This window comes from Pectinophora gossypiella, chromosome 21 (assembly GCF_024362695.1).
Source record: "Pectinophora gossypiella chromosome 21, ilPecGoss1.1, whole genome shotgun sequence".
In the NCBI taxonomy this organism is placed as follows: domain Eukaryota; kingdom Metazoa; phylum Arthropoda; class Insecta; order Lepidoptera; family Gelechiidae; genus Pectinophora; species Pectinophora gossypiella.
The window spans coordinates 3,938,552-3,957,408 of NC_065424.1; the positions used below are offsets into that span (position 1 = coordinate 3,938,552).

The 18,857-nt window shown below is 37.6% G+C and overlaps 3 protein-coding genes across 6 annotated transcripts in view; 2 read left to right on the forward strand and 1 right to left on the reverse strand.

Annotated features, from left to right (window-relative positions):
- The window catches only part of LOC126376466 (ras-responsive element-binding protein 1), a 37,012-nt gene extending 28,195 nt beyond the window's left edge, over positions 1-8,817 (forward strand). For all 3 annotated transcript variants that reach the window (XM_050023849.1, XM_050023850.1, XM_050023848.1), the window contains exons 3-6: positions 2,026-4,762; positions 4,847-5,483; positions 5,801-6,027; positions 6,289-8,817. In XM_050023849.1, coding sequence (XP_049879806.1) covers positions 2,026-4,762; positions 4,847-5,483; positions 5,801-6,027; positions 6,289-6,547 — 3,860 coding nt within the window. In that variant the 3' untranslated portion in view covers positions 6,548-8,817. The remainder of the gene's footprint in view (positions 1-2,025; positions 4,763-4,846; positions 5,484-5,800; positions 6,028-6,288) is intronic.
- Positions 1-18,857, reverse strand: part of LOC126376630 (probable peroxisomal membrane protein PEX13) — a 325,664-nt gene that overhangs the window by 271,883 nt on the left and 34,924 nt on the right. The window lies entirely within an intron of this gene.
- LOC126376709 (longitudinals lacking protein-like) lies at positions 10,616-17,547 on the forward strand. 2 transcript variants are annotated; one of them, XM_050024265.1, is made up of 5 exons: positions 10,616-10,762; positions 11,056-11,172; positions 12,301-12,387; positions 13,351-13,497; positions 14,671-17,547. In XM_050024265.1, the coding sequence occupies exons 2-5, from the start codon at positions 11,077-11,079 to the stop codon at positions 14,725-14,727; spliced, it is 387 nt and encodes a 128-aa protein (XP_049880222.1). In that variant the 5' UTR covers positions 10,616-10,762; positions 11,056-11,076; the 3' UTR covers positions 14,728-17,547. The 2 variants fall into 2 exon arrangements, with proteins under 2 accessions (XP_049880222.1, XP_049880221.1); XM_050024264.1 differs by having other exon boundaries at positions 10,633-10,863.

Here is an 18,857-nt window from a genome sequence, read left to right on the forward strand (position 1 = left end):
CAGTATAATAAAAACCAAACACACCTCATTCTCTTTGCGTAGAAAAATTGTGACGTAAATTACCACAATTATAAGCAGAACTTTGCATAAAGGAAATGAATTTTTTTACCGATTTTACGAGGTCAAACCGCAAACACCTATAAGCGTATGAAGATGTCATGAATCATACTAGTCTCGAGCACAAATGCAGTAGGTTTTTCCCTTCGGTTTGAAAAGATAACATTCGCTTCACTAACCAGACATGGGAATAACTTCAAGTTAGGTAAGCGGACCCAGTGAAAACCGGATAAATAGCTTTTATCCTAAAATTACCTATGTATCGATCGGTCCTGTGGTACACTGGCTTGCTTCTCAATCGGGGAGCGCGGGTTAGAACCCCGGTACCGGACTTGTACCAGTGAGTTATTTTAAGTGCAGTTTTCACTAACACAGTTGGCTCGACCACTATAAATAGCGATACGGCTCACCACCATCACATTGGTCTAACAGAAAGCTCGGTGAGGTGTGGGTACTTATTTCATCTTGCGATGGATGTACCTGTGACTACCCCAATTGGGATATAGTCGTGAGCTTGTTATATATCTGCAATACGACTTGTATGTATCAGCGTCGATTCGATACGTACGAGTGTTTATCGTATTCTCAAACTCTATCAGGGGCGTTAAAAATACCACATCGAAGCAATTCATCTAAAAAAGTAATATTGCTATTTGATATTCGTTTGCTTTACGCACTTACTTTTATATGTCAAATAGCAAAATTGCTTTTTTAGATGAATTGCTTTGATGTGTCCTTTTTAACCCGCCTGTTGTAATCTTCATTATCTGAGCAAACATCGTCTATAACCTACTACACATTTCTATGTATTCCCGTTCACATAAATCACCGATCAGATATGTTCATGACTCACGTTCCATTCTATACTATAGTAGAGTTGTACTCTGTACTATAGAAGTACATATATCTCTACTGTAGTGTCAGCTTATTGATTTTCTAACCGCTACTCCGCGCTGTTTACATGGCGGCTTCAGGTATTAGTTCGGACATTAAAAATGCAATTTTGAATGTAAATATAGGACAGATTCTTTGTTCTATAGTTAGTTTAGTATATAGAAAATTGATATTATAGATTGAAACATGAATCATTGATAGATATAAAAGTAAAAGAGCGTAAAGAAATTATTTAAAAAGCTGTATTGATTTGAGTCGCTTTGTTGTAGACGTTAAATATGTTGTCTTAAAAAAATACTGCGGTATTCTTGGCCTAAGCAAGAACTTGGAAAGCTTTTATTTGTAATTTTTAAATTCAGAACTAATTTGAGAACAGTGACAAAAAATGGATAGTTGTTACAGAATGACGACAATTATTAACAGAGATCCATAGCATTGCGTCTGTTTTAGTTTACACCTATGGTTACTTTATAAAAACAAGGCAAGTCCCACACAGATGTATGAATTACGTCTTAAAATACTCAGAATTATCTGTGTATGTTACACATTTCTAAACTAAGAGGACGTCTAATGAAAATAGACATTATCTTGAATAACAATAAGCAGTTTAACGCTGTGATGAGCCATGGAGTGCCCGAGACAAAGGTGTTGGCTGATTCATACAATCACGCAGCTCGTATTATTGCCCCTGTGGTTATAAGAATTTATGTGAAGTTTATACAAATCAAGCACAAATTCAAAGTGAATTGCGATTATTTTAGAAGCTTTATAAAAGCACAAAAGCATCAAAAGCTTTTGTTTACATTCTGAATGCTAGCGCCATCTAGCATCCAATAGCCGACACAAAATCAAATTTTAATTTCCTAAAATATATTCACAAAATCTATTACCCGATTGAAAACCCACAAAGAACACGACATCTCATTGTTCCACAAATCCACCGCAGAACATTCGTAACACAAGCGAAACGCCTGACTCATCTATTGTCGGCTTTTCTAGGAAAAGGAAAATGAAAGCGCCTCAAGTTATTCAAACAATCCGCAATCAATTGTAACGTTTATTCTTTTGTTACAGAAATCAAAACAGAGGTCATCAGCGAAGCGAAAATTGATATGCAGAATCACAAAGAAGAGAACGACACAATGAAGGTAGAAAAAATCGAGGTTAGAGCGACGCGGACGACGAGTATCGACAGCGACAATCGTTCGGACAGGAGTGAGGAAGAGGACCTAAGGCGTTCCCGCAAACGAGCGGCCTCCACATCTCCCTCCCCCATACCTATGGACAAGAGAACTGCTCGCTTCGAATGTCCGAAATGCCGCCAACGTTTCGACTCCGCCAACGCGTTCGATCTCCATCGCTTCACAGCGCACGGCGACGAAACCCGAACTGGATTTGACGACCTAACGTTCGTTGATTTCTCCAGCAAGAAGTTCCCCGAAATAGCTCGCGGAGTGTGCGAGAGAAATCCTCACATTTCCATCACAGAACAACGCTTCAGATGCGACAAGTGTTCTAGAGATTTCCCTTGCGGACAAGCTTTGGATATTCATAAGAAGTCGTGTGCTAGTACCACCAGAGTCCGCAGCCCAGAGCGAGATCGTAGGGAAGATTTCTTCGCGAAACTCGACCTCACAAACAGACCTTTTGGAATTCCGGGAACTCTGACGCCACCAATGGAGAGATTTACACCTAAATTCAATGATGCACACATTACCACCAACGGGATCAGGCACATTGATGCCGCTAGAGACTTGGCCGACATTCAGTCCATCTTAAACGTGACATCAGCTGGTAGTTTGCTGGAAAGACTAACCGGTACTAGAGTCGCTTTAGAAAGCTCGGTTCTTACTCCACCGGACACAATAGGCAAAGAACGCGAGCAAGAGGAGACGCAAGATAACTTTGCAGCTGAATTCAGGCGAATGAAGTTACGCGGAGAATTTCCTTGCCGATTATGTCCAGCCAAATTTCCCAATCTAAGAGCCTTGAAGGGACACAACAGAGTGCATCTTAGCGGGACAGGCCCTGGCCCTTATCAATGCAATATGTGTCCACACGCGTCGCTTGACAAAGCCGCTCTAGTAAGGCATATGAGAACACATAATGGAGATCGTCCTTACGAATGCGCTGTTTGTAACTACGCTTTTACTACTAAAGCGAATTGCGAACGACATTTGCGTAACCGACACGCCAAAGTCACAAGAGAAGATGTCAAACGCTCAATCATCTACCACCCCTCAGAAGATCCAAACAACGATGAAGTTAATTCCAAACTTGCTCGTGAAGAAGTCAAAAGATCACTCGCTTTCCATACTCCAGAAGTAGAAAGACGTAATGAAACTACAGGCCGTGACACTCCTCTTACGCATTTTACTCAAAATTTCATTACTGACAGGCATCCTGTGGCCTCATTAACAACAAAACCCATTTTGCCTGAAGTGCCGCCTTTGACCCCAAGGGAACCAGAGCAAATTCTTCCCAGAATCAAAGTAAAGGGTATCGGACAGCTCACCCAAATATCACCAGAATTTCGGCCGTTAGAACTAAACTTCAAGAGCCCCGAACCCCAACCTGAAAGCTACGACGAAGAAGCGCCCGTAGACCTCAGCACAAGTGACAACAACAGCTGTGACGTTTTAGATCTCAGCAAAAAGAAACGTGATGTTGATGATGAGCCTAAAGCGCCTCCTAGACCCTCTTTTGAACCAGACCCTGCAGCCGCTGCATCTGCATTCGAAAAAACGAGATTCCTTCTAGCCCACCAACGACTTTTCGAAAATACTTTTCCAAAAATCGATCCCGCTTACTATGCCACCCAACTTTCGCAACTTTATGCGAGTACTATGCCAGGACTACCAGGCTTGCCTTTGCCTCCGTCCTTTCCTCTCAACCCTTACTTTCTTCCACCTTCGTTTTTTCCTAATGCAACAGATTCTCAAGAACTTGCCGAAATAAAGCAGCGTATTCAAAAGGAATTGATTCGTGGATTGAGTATGTCTGGAGGTAGGCTCGTCAGTGAGCCTGAAGTGCAACCGAAGCAAGAACCCGAGGAAGAGGAACAGAAGCCCGTTCCACCGGCTCCTTCCCCACCACCCGTACCCCATTGCGAATCTCCAAGACCATTATCCAACAGTATGGTACCTCAAAACGACTCTGTGAAAATGGTTATCAAGAATGGAGTGCTCATGCCTAAACAGAAGCAAAGGCGGTATCGTACAGAAAGGCCATTTTCATGTTCTCAATGCTCAGCTCGATTCACTCTACGCTCCAACATGGAACGTCACGTGAAGCAGCAACACCCACAACATTGGAGTGTACGGCGGCCGGCGCCTAGGGCTCCACCACCATACCCTACACCTGAGACTTTAGCTGATCGCGTCAAATTCGCTCTTTTGGCTCGACACCTCGAGCGGCCTTTGCAACAACCAGAACGGTCCCCAATCAGAAGAGACTCGGACGAAGTAGCCGATAACGAGGAAGATGAGGACGACGCTTTAATTATCGATGAGGAACCTGAAGACTTAAAGTCTGATGAACACACTGCTGCCCACCGCGCCGCCGCCGAAATACTGATGGCCACTCGGCAACAAGAACTTAACAAAGATTTTGATCTTAAAATTGCTGGAAATCTGATCAACAAACCGATTTCTGTAACTAATGACAAGACTGAGACGGGAACTGATCCTATGCCGGTGCCTAGTGACCTGACTATTCCTGTGGTCCCTACGCGGAGTGACGAGGAGGAAGATGAAGAAGGCCTGGTTGCTTCTACGAGTGAGGGCAATAACTCTGGAAGCGATGAAAATAAGTAAGTTTTCCATCATTACATACCACCTTCAACAGTATATTCTTTTTTTTGACATGTACTAAATAAAAACTTTTTTATTTCCAGATCGGAGTCAGACACAAACCAACCACCAAAGAAAAAGTCGGCGTACAGCCTAGCCCCTAACCGAGTGTCATGCCCTTACTGCCATCGTAAGTTTCCGTGGTCTTCGTCTCTTCGACGCCACGTCCTCACCCACACTGGACAGAAGCCGTTCAAGTGCCCTCACTGCCCGTTGCTGTTCACCACGAAATCCAACTGCGATCGTCATTTGTTGAGGAAACATGGCGGATCAGCGCGGGCTATACTCGCTGAGCCGATACCAGAGGCAATCCCGACATCGCAAAACACGGAGAACAGAACCGTTCCAGAGAGGCCTTTTAAATGCGCCTCTTGTCCCACCAGCACTTTCTCTTCGATGGAAACTCTGAAGAAGCACATGTCTTCAAGGCATGGCACTGGGGAATCTCAACCCGGGTCGCCTAACCCCGAAGATGAAGCGAATGAAGGTCTAGTCTTCAAGTGCCACCTCTGTGAGGCGTCGTTCGGAGATCGGACCGGGGCGTTGGGCCATCTATCTTCGGCTCATGCTTCGGAGTATGAGCAGCTGGTCAGCAAAGGTGCTCTAGACGCGGCTAGTGACAGGAGCGAAAGTGCTGATGATGACGAGCGGGGGAAGTTCCCTGACCATGCCAACAGAAAGGTGTGTACCCCATTCTGACTTTTATTGTATAATGTCTCTCTCGCTAAAATTCTATTTACGTTAATATGAGAAAAATGTCTTTGGATGTATACTTAGCCTAGGTTTTTCTCGACTTACTATTATTTTCTCTTATTGAGCACTCTTTTCGATTCAAAATATTTTTTCAATGTAATTATCATGATATCGATTGGTGGCAATGATCAACTTTACATACCAACCGCACATTAAAAATATGTAACTCATATTCACGTTTATATCTCATTAAAACTCCAATACCAAGACCATACAAGGAAAAACTAACAAAAAAAAATGCTTAGGTGGTCTGCGCGTTCTGCATCCGTCGCTTCTGGTCTGCGGAGGATTTGCGCAGGCACATGCGTACTCACTCCGGCGAGCGGCCGTTCGCCTGCGACCTGTGCCGGCGTCGGTTCACGTTGAAACACAGCATGCTGCGCCATCGCAAGAAGCATCGGGAGGAGGCTACTGATGATGAGGAAGCTACTCCTCCGAATACGCCGCGAGAGCCTGATACCGTCGCTAATGGGTGAGTGCTGAATGTCATTTTTAACTATAATCTTTAATCAATTATAGTTATCTGCATAGTTTTAGGAAACTATGTTAGTTAGTATGATTGCACTGTGGGGCGTAAATAACATAAATTTTAAGTTCAATCCATACGCTCAATATTTGACACAATGACCTCATGCCAGTCGTCTAAATGAAAAGCAGCTAAAATCAAACACATTCCGAGGCAGGAAGTAGAAACCGTATTTTATATCTAACAACTGTTGTTTCCTCATTACAGATACCGCTACCAAGACGACGACTCCGGCAACGAGATCCCGGCCAACGTCAACAACAACAACTCGCCCCCCGCTACGCACTATGACAAGAAACTCAAACTCGAGATGACGTCACGGAAATACTCCTCAGAGGCTGACAACGACGGAGAAAACGGCAGCGATCTCATCGGAAAACTCCTAGGCATCCCCGACAACAAACTGCTAAACAAACTCCTCTCCTCCGCGGACGAAGCCGCCAAATTCCTAGGTGTAAACAAATGAGAGTACGCTTTAGTCCTCGTGACGCCCGCTAGACTCATCCTAGCTCCGCGAGGACTAAAAATCCCTCTCAAAATCCAAAACCAAGCGTCAACGAACGGAACTGTAGATAATCAAACCAAATCAACGCCATCTAGCAACGAGTAGACGCATTAGGTGCCGCCATTTTGGCGCGAAGTCATTTTTCTCTAATGCAATAAATTAGTCTGTATTTTTTTGTAAATATAATTATACATTACATTACGTTATTGCTTGAACTTGTAGTAATATCTAGGTGCCTTTAGCTGCCTTAATTGAAGTATATACCGTCCTAATATGCCTTACAATTAGTGTATTTTATTTAAAGCTTCTTGTGTGGGTGACGAGCAACGAATTATTTCTTTAGTGCCAGTTTTAAAAGTACATTGATGTATTTTTATCGTAGTAAATGTAAATTTACTGGTACTCGACTTTCTTGGAATAATATTTAGTGAATAAAATAAATGTATAATAAGGTAAGCACATGACATCTATAATAGCTGACTGAGGGCAGACTCACATTTTGCATTTCCATCTAGTCGATGCATTTCGCACTTTCATACGATCCTCTTTAGCACTTAACACTATTCCGTTTACTAGATAAACTAGTTATAAAACCAGCCAAATACTTAATTTTCGCAAATCCAAAATTTTCTAGTCAATTCTTAAAAATGTCTTTTCTTACGATCCTAAGCTAAAATACCAAATTGTCAATAATTAGAAGTGTTTACGATGTTAACCGAATAAGTCTAGTAAATAAGTCAGTTATAATAAACCTCATGTAACCTACCAATGAATAGAAATAAGTTTGAATGATTTGGTATCGTTAACTAGCATTAAGATTGTCATTTGTCAAAATTCATACATAATCTACACACTTTATTCAAAACACAGGTCGGCCTGCCGTACCGCTATTTTTGCAAAAACATCTTTTCAAGTCTTTTAAATACCTTAATTTTCCTTCATCTAAAACCTAGATACTTATTCCATAATTCTAATAGTTTACGCTAAATAGGTAAGGTAGAGTAGAACATACATATTTCCCATTCTAAGATAGCAACGTTTAATTTGCTCAAATTCATGGCATTTCTTTACTTATCAAGACTAGAAGTTATTTCTAAGGACACGGCTAAGATCTCCTACTGTAACTAGACTTACTACTTTATTATAGCGCATAGAATATAATATCGTTAAAAATGACATTTATTTTGCCAAAGGCTCTTGGTGGACAGTCGTTTACCAACTGGTAATTAATTTTATAAAAATTAATTCACTTTTTTACTTGCTTGTTCGAAAGAGGTTTTATTAAAGAAGTATATTATTTTTCAAAAGTTTATTGGTGCAACGATATTTTGTTTGTGAGGGTTATAAACTCTGGATAGGTTTAGGATGTAATTTTAAGGATATTCAGTCTCCTTTGTGGATTGACGAATCATACGCTAGAATATACCTAAGTTCGATTGTGCTTTGTATATTTTGAAATGCTGAATTATATACCAAATAAATATTTAAATAATAGAGTAAGTATCTGTATGTTGTACTCTTAAGGATTTCCTAATTATAGATTTCAGAAATAATGTATTGTCCCATTAAAATCGACGTACATATACTGAATAGCAATAATTGTAATGTAAAATAATAATTCTTCGTATTATAATTCAAACAGTCACTATAATTGTCACATCGTATTTATAATTTTATAATAACTACGTTACTTTTATAGGCTATTGTATACCAAAGTAAGTTTGAATTGTATTTCTTTGAAATCCTGCTTGATGTCAATTATAGTTAATGAAACATTGATTTCAATATTGTAATATATTTATTTAATATACAAATTAATAATGTTTTGCTAGTTTTCACGGCCAGTAAATCTACTGCACGAATGTTTAAAATTTTAAATTGTTACATATAAATGTAGACGTAAGAGGTAATCTCGTACTTAATATATTAATTATATTAATTTTAATGATATATAAGTGTACTTAAGTTAATATTAAGAATTGTGGCAACACCGCTTGGCCTTTCAAAATGTAGTGTTCGTGTGTTTTAAAATAAATATGGATATTCTTAAAATTAATGTTATTACCAATATTATGCATGATAAAAAGGTAAATTACTTATTAATAATAATTAATAGTAAGAATTTTACTATTCACCTTTGCCTCTCTTTCTTTTTTGCAATATGAGTGTCGTTTTAAAAACGTTTTTGTGAAATACAAAATGTGTATTAAATAAATTAAAATTGGTTTTTATTTCGTCGTTGATTTATTTTATTTAAATAAGAACAGAACATGAGAATCCGAAGAAAAACTCTCTTAACATTTTACAAGTAGCACACAAACAGAATAAGCAACAAATAGCATAAATAACTAAAACATAATTTACGAAAAATACAGGTATTTATACCACACAACAAGAACTTTATCAGTCATCGTGAGTGAGTTAAGTTTTCCATGAAAGACAAAAACCAACTTCATTCGAATTTCTGTACACAGCACTCAAGTCTAGGTATTCTTGCTCTACTCTCTTCTTTATCAGCCCCAGATTTAGAGAGCGGGGACTGTATACAAATGCCCCGGACGCCAAAATTACAAACGCCCACCACCGCCTCATGGGCGCCCTTCCGGTTGTTATGCCACAGACGTGGGTGAACCCTAGATAAATATCCATCTATTATCTAATCTGTGCTCTAGGCTAGCACCTCCGGCCCTCCGCCTCTGAATAGTACTGACAGTTACTGTTGCCCTCTCTCAGGTGCCAGGTTACAGTCCCTGTGACTTGCCCCTTCCGTCCTGCATTGTCGTACCGATTGCTCCCATCTCCGCCTCTGCAACCCCTGGGCAAGGGTTCTACGTTATACCCCGTACGTCAGGGTCCCTATTCGAACCTTCTCCGGCCTTCTGAAGTAAGAGGCGCCCACCCCCGCGGCAAAGACACGACGCCGTACCAGGAGTTGCCCCAGTGGATGGCAGAAAAGATGATATAATATAATAAAACGCGCGTACCTACATACTACTACAACGGATTACCTACCAGATAGGTATCATATTTTACGACACTTCGCAAGTTTTAAAAGTGCGTACCTACGGTTTAAAAAAACATAATTAGAAACAAACATAGGTACGTTTCGCCGCGGACTTTACTAGGTATCTATGTAGCAAGTGTTTGTGGCTTTCTTTCGGCAATTTATCTTAAACGCTGGAGAACGGGAGCGCCGCTATCAAGTTCCTGACCCGGTTGGCATACAGACTATTAGTAGGACGAATTAATCTGTTCTTTATCATCACATAATTGAGAAGCAAGATACAAAAGCGAAAGCCGTATGCCTTCGTTTTATTTTTTCATTAAACACTTATTCTATAAACAGCAGCTGAAACTTACAAATATGACTTACCTTTCTTTTAAAAACTGAAAGCGATAGCCTGAGTTATTTAAATATTATGTCAACTTTATAGGTCACAAAAAATAAGCCGAAAGAAAATGCCGAACTTTTAAAAATGTAAAATTATAAAATGGCAGTTGGTCTAAAATACTTTACAGCTGCTCGCCTACAGATGGCACTGCACGTTAACTTCATACCACTTCATACCATTAGGATGGTAACTGTCTACGGAATGTGACTGAAACAATGAAGAAACGTGCTATTTGATACTAGGTGGCGCCCAGATTTAAAGTTATCATCAATAATGTTATTTGAAAATATTTTATAAATAGTTAATTACAAAACTATTATTATATTTTTCTAAAACATTTCTCTTTGTTAAATAAAATATCCTTGAAAACAAAAAACAGCCTTTTTAAAAACTCAGCCGCTATTTATATACCAGCTTAAAAAACTTACCATTATCGGGAAAATAGTGCTACATATTCATATTATGAGTATCTTAATAAAAATAACGTTACGATAACATGTTATTGACAAGCACTGACAAGTATTGTTTTCTTTTCAAATGACGATGGATGGTCTTTGCGATGGATCAAGATGGATGGATGAATGACGGACGTGGCAAGAACCAAGTTCGGACGTGCATGACGTTTAATGGAAATTAAATTTAAAAACTGGCAACACCATTTGATGCTTGAAAAAAAGTGAAATGAATGAAGGAAAAGGAAGGAATTTGTTGAAGAAATAGAAAAGAAGTCGCTAATTTATGCGCGACGGCGTCTTTATTTTGAGATTCAATTGCTTAACTTTTGGTGAGTGTTGTGAAACATTAAACGGCGTCCTTGGATTACAGTTCAATAAGCGTACAGTCGGTACCAACAAGAAAAAAATTTGTGCATCTTTTAATACAAGGGTAAGCTTGTTTCTATGCATTTTACATAGTGACGTAGAAACTTGTCTAAAATTGCACTAGCCACCTAATTTTTACTATTCTACATATTGTGTTAAATTATTTTTTGATACTATTTTTATCTTATTGTCAGTTGGAATTGCAGTATTATCAGAAGAAAGTGGTTTGTTTATGTATTTGTAAACAACTTTGCAGAAGTCTAGAAAAACCATCATAATGGGTGACCAGCAATTCTTCCTCAAATGGAACGACTTCCAGACGAATATGGTGACGTCTTTTAGGCATTTGAGAGATGAAAAGAGCTTCACAGACGTAAGTAACCATACTGTAGGCACTTAGTTGCTATAACCTCACTTAAGTCTAGGATATCTAGCTGAAACCTAAGCTTAATTACTTGAGCTTTCATACGTCATAAGGCCGCTTTTGTTTGTATTTCCGAAAGGAATGATTGCGGAACACGGATTTACGAATTATAATATTAAATTCTATTCTATTTCATGCTAATAAAATATTAATACCTAAAATAAAAGTGTTATGTGGGTAGATTCTTCCACATATTTTTTCTGGTTTTCTGTTTATATATCCTTAACTATTTTATTATACATATCTTGCTGATTTGAATGAGATCATCACTTTGATGATCAATCTGTTAATGCATCATTTAGTATGATTTGTATGCCATTATGTCACACTATTGTCATATTCGCTTGCCCCTAATATGTAATAACAAAACAGTGAACTGTGTATCAACAATCCTAGAAAGTATCTTCAAAACCTTAAAATGTTATCTCTAAAAAAATACTCTAAAATAACTGTAAACTTACTTCAAATTTTAGACTGTCATAATCTTCCCTGAATTACATTTGATTTGTAATTACCATATAGACACTAGGGACTTTATTCACTGTACTATCCAGTTGTAAATCTTTCTAAAAGCAAATAAAGAACAAAATAGTGGGTAAGATGATCAACAAACACCTCACTGCATTATGTCATCATATGCAATTCCATAATTTATTTTTGACTTAGGAGGCTGCTGAGGGTAGTGCAGGAGAGTTCCTCTTACCTAATTTTTAAGAAGAGAGTCAAAGAGCACTTTTTATCCGTAGAGTATTCGTAGTCTAAGTATATTGTTATATATATAATAAGTATGTATGTAGGTATAGTATATTTTATATGTGCATATATTTATAGAGGCTTAGGTATATTTTTTTAAACGGTTTTATATGTAGATATAATTATTATAATGTATTTAATATATTGCACCTCTTTTTATTCTTCCGCAGTTACTCTAATACTACCTCTGGGTTGGCTGAAAGAGATCTCTCTTAGAGATAAGTCCACCCTTGTAAACCTCCATTTCTTGTTTGTGATGTAACTAGTTGTTAAGTGCAATAAAGTATATTGTACTATCATAATTCTGTATGCATTTACTTACAGGTGACTCTTGCTTGTGAAGGGCAGACGTGTAAAGCACACAAAATGGTCCTCTCTGCATGTAGTCCTTACTTCAAAAGCTTATTAGAGGTGAGTTGACAATTCACACATTTATCATTATTTTCTGTTGGTAACCATGACGGCCCATTACGTTGGCGACATACTGGGAGGTTAGAAAGGCTACATTGAAGCAATTCTTCTAATCATGCGGCTGTTACAACCCCCTGATCATATGGTTTATTGTGTTCATGGTGTCGATCTTGGCATCTCATATCAAAAGTAGCTGCAGTATGTCCAGTGACTGCTGATGCTGTCCAACCCATTGAGGACCATATATTGTCAGTTTATGTACATTGGTAAGGTGGAACACAGAATGAATAGTTATGAATTGCATCCAAATGTAAACAAAGACAGGATGTTTTATTAACGAACATTTGTTATTGTATGAGTTATTGCTGAATTTCCTCGATTACAGAGAAATTTACGTCTGCTCTGAATAGATGTTTTTATTATTTGCTTTGCTACATTGCATTTTATGAAACATGTGAAGAATTGTTTGTTCCTTTCTGATAGTGCAATATTTATTTTTAGTATGTAGCTGATGAGTTAATATTGGGCCACCAAAAGCCCTTGACACTATTTAATGGATACATACTTAAGTATTATATATGTACAGGGACTAAACCACACCCCGAGCACTTCATACAAAACACCTTGTTTTACACAGGCAATACACACTGACGGTATCGTACACGCCCATTTGTGTGACGTTTGACGCCCATACAATTGAAGACTAAAGTAAGACTGAAGGGGGGGTGAGGTAAACCTAGCTCAGCCGCTAGTTGCCGTTCTACACTTAGTATTATTCGTTATTCTATGACTAAACTACATACAGTCATGAGCAATATAATGTACCCACTTTAGGACTCTGTCGCACACTAATACATTTGACATTTAGTGAGACTTACAGTTCAATTTGTCAAAAAAGTTAATGTGACGTGGTACCAAAGTGTATACATATTAATGCTCGTGACCGTACATTGAAAATTCCAGGAGAACCCATCGAAGCACCCGATAATAATCCTTAAGGATGTGTCGTACCTGCACCTGCAGGCGATCCTGGAGTTCATGTACGCGGGCGAGGTCAACGTGTCGCAGGAGCAGCTGCCCGCCTTCCTCAAGACGGCCGCTCGTCTCAAGGTACACATTTATTTTCCCTAAATTATAACTGCAATCAGTAAACGTCTGTTTCTGTCACTATGAGCACCTGAGCTTAAGAAGATCATAACGTTATGAGAGATATATCCTGTGGCATATCCTCAGCAATTAGCAGGGGAACTGCTTCAAAAATGAGGTGATTCAGAAACTTTAATCTGTTTCTGTCTCTGTTATAGGCCATCTTTTAAGACAACGGATTTACTTTACTTGCTAGAGCTCCTGAATGGATTGGGCTAGAGGAGGAGTTTTAAATGTAGGGGTTTGGTCACCACAGATTTCGCTAGGTCACAGTAGCGACTCGAGCTGCATCAGACCGGGTGAGAGCCTTCAGCGCTCCCCATTTGTCCGGCCAAGTAGTTAATGCCATCTGCGGCAAATCTACAATAAGTCACGTCAAAAAAAAAAAAGAGCTGCATCAGTTCGAGCCCTCTCAAACCCAAATAATAATAAAAAGAGCTCCTGAGCGATCGCGAGCAATATTTTGTCTAGCGTAGTGTAGGTGGCGCCTTGTCAAAAAAATATTTAATTGATATAAAATTGATTGATTGAACTCTTCACTGTTAATCTTGTTCTTACATACATACATACATAAACTCACGCCCGTAATCCCTAATGGGGTGGGCAGAGCCACAAGTAATCAAAGACAACTTGCAGCCACTGTTGATACGATGTCGTAAGCTGGATATGATGAACCTTATGGTGATAAGGGATCAGCCTATCGCCCATAACATTAGTCCATCATGTTAGATGACACAATCCCTCTGTCGGTTTTTACGACATGCCCGGGAAGACAAGCAGCTGAACGTTTTCTATGTTTTTAATCTTGTCTTAACATCTGAGAAAACTCAGTTATTGGTTGTGCTTGTTTAATTTGAGGGGTTAGTCTTTGAGCACACCCCGGACACTCCATACAAAAATCTCATTTAACGCGTAAGTGCGAGTGGGACATGGTCCGCGCGCTCTCCCCTTTACTACTTAGCGTCTTACAGCCATATAAGCCATTCAAGTAAAACCCAGAGGGGGTGAGATCGGCCTCCGAATCAAATTGGTGCGAGGCGGAGTTGCCGTTCTATACGTAGTATTATTCTTTTTTCTATGGCTGTGGTAAGAGCATAGTATTTTCTTTCTGTCTGTAATAAAATTATACAATTTCAGGTGAAAGGCCTAGCTGAACCGCCGCCACAGATGCCGAGCATCAAGCGAGAAGGCTAACACAGTGCAAGTGTTCTAAAGACTATAGTGAACTTAAACACCAATGTAACATACCAATAATGCGCACTTCCTCACACACATTCTAATCGTTTGTGCTTATTTTTTAAAAGGATCTCCGTATACAATCAATTTTTTAGGGCGATTGATCAATGTTTTTTTTTTTGTTTATTTTCGGGGTGTCAGTTTTGAATGAGCGATTGATCAATCTTTCAAGTTGAGTGTTTATGACAGTACCAACAAGATTTAACAGTAAAATATTCAAGTGGTTGCATAATTTTATCTTCAACTTCTTTTGTCGAGTTTCAAAAAAATTAAACAGGTTAATAGCGGGCCCGGCACTGTGGGTTTCCCTGTATCGCAGTTGCAAGGTTTACTTTAAAGTTAATGATTTTTAGTTTTTTTTTTTAATTTTTTTTAGTTGATAAATTGATCGTGTACTGGAGTTCTAAATGACAATAGTAACAACAAATATACTCTGAATCTCTGCTGTTTCAATGCACGCCGTAGTTCTTTGGTAAGTTTTACTAAGAATCCATTCCTTTGTCAATTCGCATAATTTTACCATTAAACTTTTATATTACTAGCTTTTTCATCCGCGAACATGCAAGCCGTTTTTTTACTAAAAAGTTAGGTTATAAGTTTTCCAAAATAGACTTTTAAGATATTTTTTTGCAGATTCTAATTTTAAGCTTAATGCATTTTCAGTTTGGATTTTCTGCCCCATTGATGTGGTAGCATTCCCCTTTGCCCTCGGCGAGTTACCTAACAACCAAAGTGCGTAGTTTTAACCTGATACCTAGGATGCCGTGCTAACATGTCAATGATCAATATAGGTCTATCCGCCACCGTTGCCTTATTTACAGATGTCTAATCTAGGCAGAATTGATAAGAAAATGGCTAGCTTGACAAACTTTGCTAAATTTGAAATGTCCCAAAATATAAACAAAACTACAATACCACAATCATCATTCAGGCAGAATCATCGTTCAGTAACGATGCAGCCATAAACAACAAGAATGAATGAATGAATACCACGAAAACGCTATTTTGAAATATCACATTCGGTCATGTGATTACAAAATCTCGCTTGTCTATGCAAGCTAGTTTCAATGTGTAGTCTCAATTTTTACCCGGATTGATATCAATTGAAGGGAATCGGGGTTCAGTTGAAAAACATCGTGTGATTTATCAAAAGGGAGCTTAAGTGGTTTTCACTATAAGGCAATATGTATGTTTCTCAGATATATATCTAATTTCAATGCTACAGCTCTTAAGTCCACTTTATTAATCATCATTTCGAGTATTTGTCAACCTAGCCATACGTTTATCGCTAATTGTCGAACTTTGTAATGCAGAGCCTATGTCGATTTTAAAGGCTATGGTGCAATAAGCCTGGGTGGTTAAAAAGGCCGCATTAAAGCAATTCGTGTAAAAAGCAATATTGCTTCAATAGGCGACATTGATTCATTAACTCAGTAGGTTTTTGAACAATGTACCTGATTGAAATTGAATTTTATTACCACCAAAATTGTGACTTCGCCATACTTTAAGTTGACATGCAGCTCTGTATGATAATATAGCGTGGAACAGCTTTCATATTAGTGTTGTTAGGTGTTCGATATTATTTCCAATGTATAGTAATATGTAACAGTATACTTATGAATACATAGGTACGTAGTCTATTGATCGCAGAGGTAACAAATATATATTTGAAGAGTATGACATGATATTATAATATATATTGATATATATGGGGTTGTCAGAGTTAGAAATATAATATGTACCTATAGAATATTTGCGACTTGTACTTTTGTATATTTTTTTTTTGACTTATATCTATGAGAAAGATATAACTCGACAAAAACGTATTTACTTTGCACAAAGTAATGATTTACTTTCCGGTTCATTTGTTTTTAAAATCTTTTTTTTTTTTGTACGTAGATGCGGGTCTAAAAAGGCCATATTGATGCGATTAATTTTAAAAAGCAATATTACAATATGACATTTGCGCATATAAAAGACAGTGCGCAATGTCAACAAATATCAAATAGCAATATTGCTTTAGCCCCCTGATATGTTCATTTATTAATATTTTCCCATAATTATTTATATCTATTTACATCGTATCGTAGCTTGCAAAATATGGACCACGTTGCTAAATATTACTTTCTATTCTACAATAATAATGTGAATGTTTTAACAACTATTGTAACTTAGTTTTATTTTATTTTTTATATATTTGCTTATCTTTTATATATTTACATTATGTATAATTACGTACTCGTTTCGAATGATTGACTACCTGTATTCTTTTAACTAAAAATGCAATTCAGTACAAACATTAATGTTTCTTTTGTAACTTTTACTTATTTTAATATATTATATATATTCTGGTTCGATTAGGTGCAATGTTCGTTTTTCCATCTTGACTTATTTACATCACAAGGTGTTCTAATTATGTAGAAGAAAAATAATTTTGCCTTCTAATATACACGTACTAAAACGTAAGAGTTAATCATTCGTCATCTTTAAAATAAGAAGCAATAATTTAAAACACGCTGTCTATTTTATTAGTTTTAAGGATTTCAAACCTTTGTTTTCTTTTTATTTTTTAAGAATTCAGCACGTCTTGAGAATTACTATTCTTTTTTGCTTTTTTCACTCGTTTTTACCCTTAAAAACCCTAATATTATTTAGGGGTTCGTTGAAAATTCACAGTAGGAAAACATAACCCTTTCCTTTTTGCTATAGTCGGGTAACAATGACCTGGCAGCATTATATTGCCTTCTACAGAATGAACAATGCAAGAAGAACCAGCAACATTGTATGTTTTTAATTTAAAAAAAAATATTGTATTTGCTATCCAGCAGCCCAGTGGCAGGCAAAGGGAACGTAGCCCGTACAACCAATGTTATTTTTAATCTGTAACATTCTTGACACATGTGTTGCCATGGGAAAATATTAATGTCAAAATTCCTATACTTGCAACACTGATCATTTGGATTTATCTACATCAGCGTTTCCAAAATGGGGTTCCGTGATATAATCTATTATTATTTTTTACTTTATTACACACACACACACATGAAACATAAACTCAACTCACGCCTAATTACCACCAAGGTCAGCTTCTGTGTGTAAACATTTAATATAAGGTTCCATGAAATACTAAGTTTATGGTGAGGGTTCCCTTATCTTAACCTCGCAAGGCCGACATTTACAGACATAATAAAAAGCAATGGACTTTGGGTTTTAAAAGAACATTCGGTCTTTCTAATATTTTCTGTATTTCTTATGAAAAATAAACATTTTTACAATTACAATTATTTACAATTTCGACTTTAAGAAATTTAGGAACCCCTGATCAACATCTACATACCTCGTGTATTCCTGGACAAGTGGACACTGACGGAGTTGTTAACGATATCAAAAGTCATACTACAAACAACAATAAACACATACTAAATTGTGGTCCGAATGACTTGTAACTTTGCCCACCCCGATAGATATTCCGGGCGTGTTATTCCCGTCTGCTGTGAACTTTCAACTAATCCTTTAACACAGCTAATGATAGTAAATGTAAAATATGTAAATCTAATATTTTTAGACGACAAAGTGCTGCATCACGTGACCTAGTAAGTAATGATGGAAATTATGAAATTTGTAATTTTAGATAATACAGAGAATTAATTATAAAAAATGACTTTTATTTCAACATTTATCCTTTCCTAAACGTTGGAGCCTTCAAGACTGAGTGAATAGGTCTTTGCTAGCTAAGCGTGATCGATCTTAGACCGTCGCATAACATGTGCATAAAAGTATACAATAAGATACCTGAAAAATTTAAAAACGGAGCTACTAATATAATGACTTGTAAATTACGTGAATGACTAATTACTAATAGTTTTTATAGTAGAAGTGAATTTTTGAACTTTTAAATATTTGCATGATCGGTGACACTGACTTATACCATTTTGTGAATGTACCTACCTATCCTAAGCGAATAAAGGATTGCTGATTACCATCAGGTGCGATTGTGGTCAAACGCGAGCTTATATTATTTAAAAAAAATCCTTACATACATAAACTCACGCACTTATTCCCTAATAGGATGGGCAGAGCCACAGATA

Bases quoted from the DNA above. Each gene is read 5' to 3' on its own strand.
- LOC126376709 (XM_050024264.1), top strand. From the start codon at position 10,717: ATGCGCGACGGCGTCTTTATTTTGAGATTCAATTGCTTAACTTTTGGT. The intron at 11,173-12,300 runs GTAAGTAACCAT...ATTTACTTACAG, and splicing joins ATGAAAAGAGCTTCACAGAC to GTGACTCTTGCTTGTGAAGG. The intron at 12,388-13,350 runs GTGAGTTGACAA...TGAAAATTCCAG, and splicing joins ACTTCAAAAGCTTATTAGAG to GAGAACCCATCGAAGCACCC.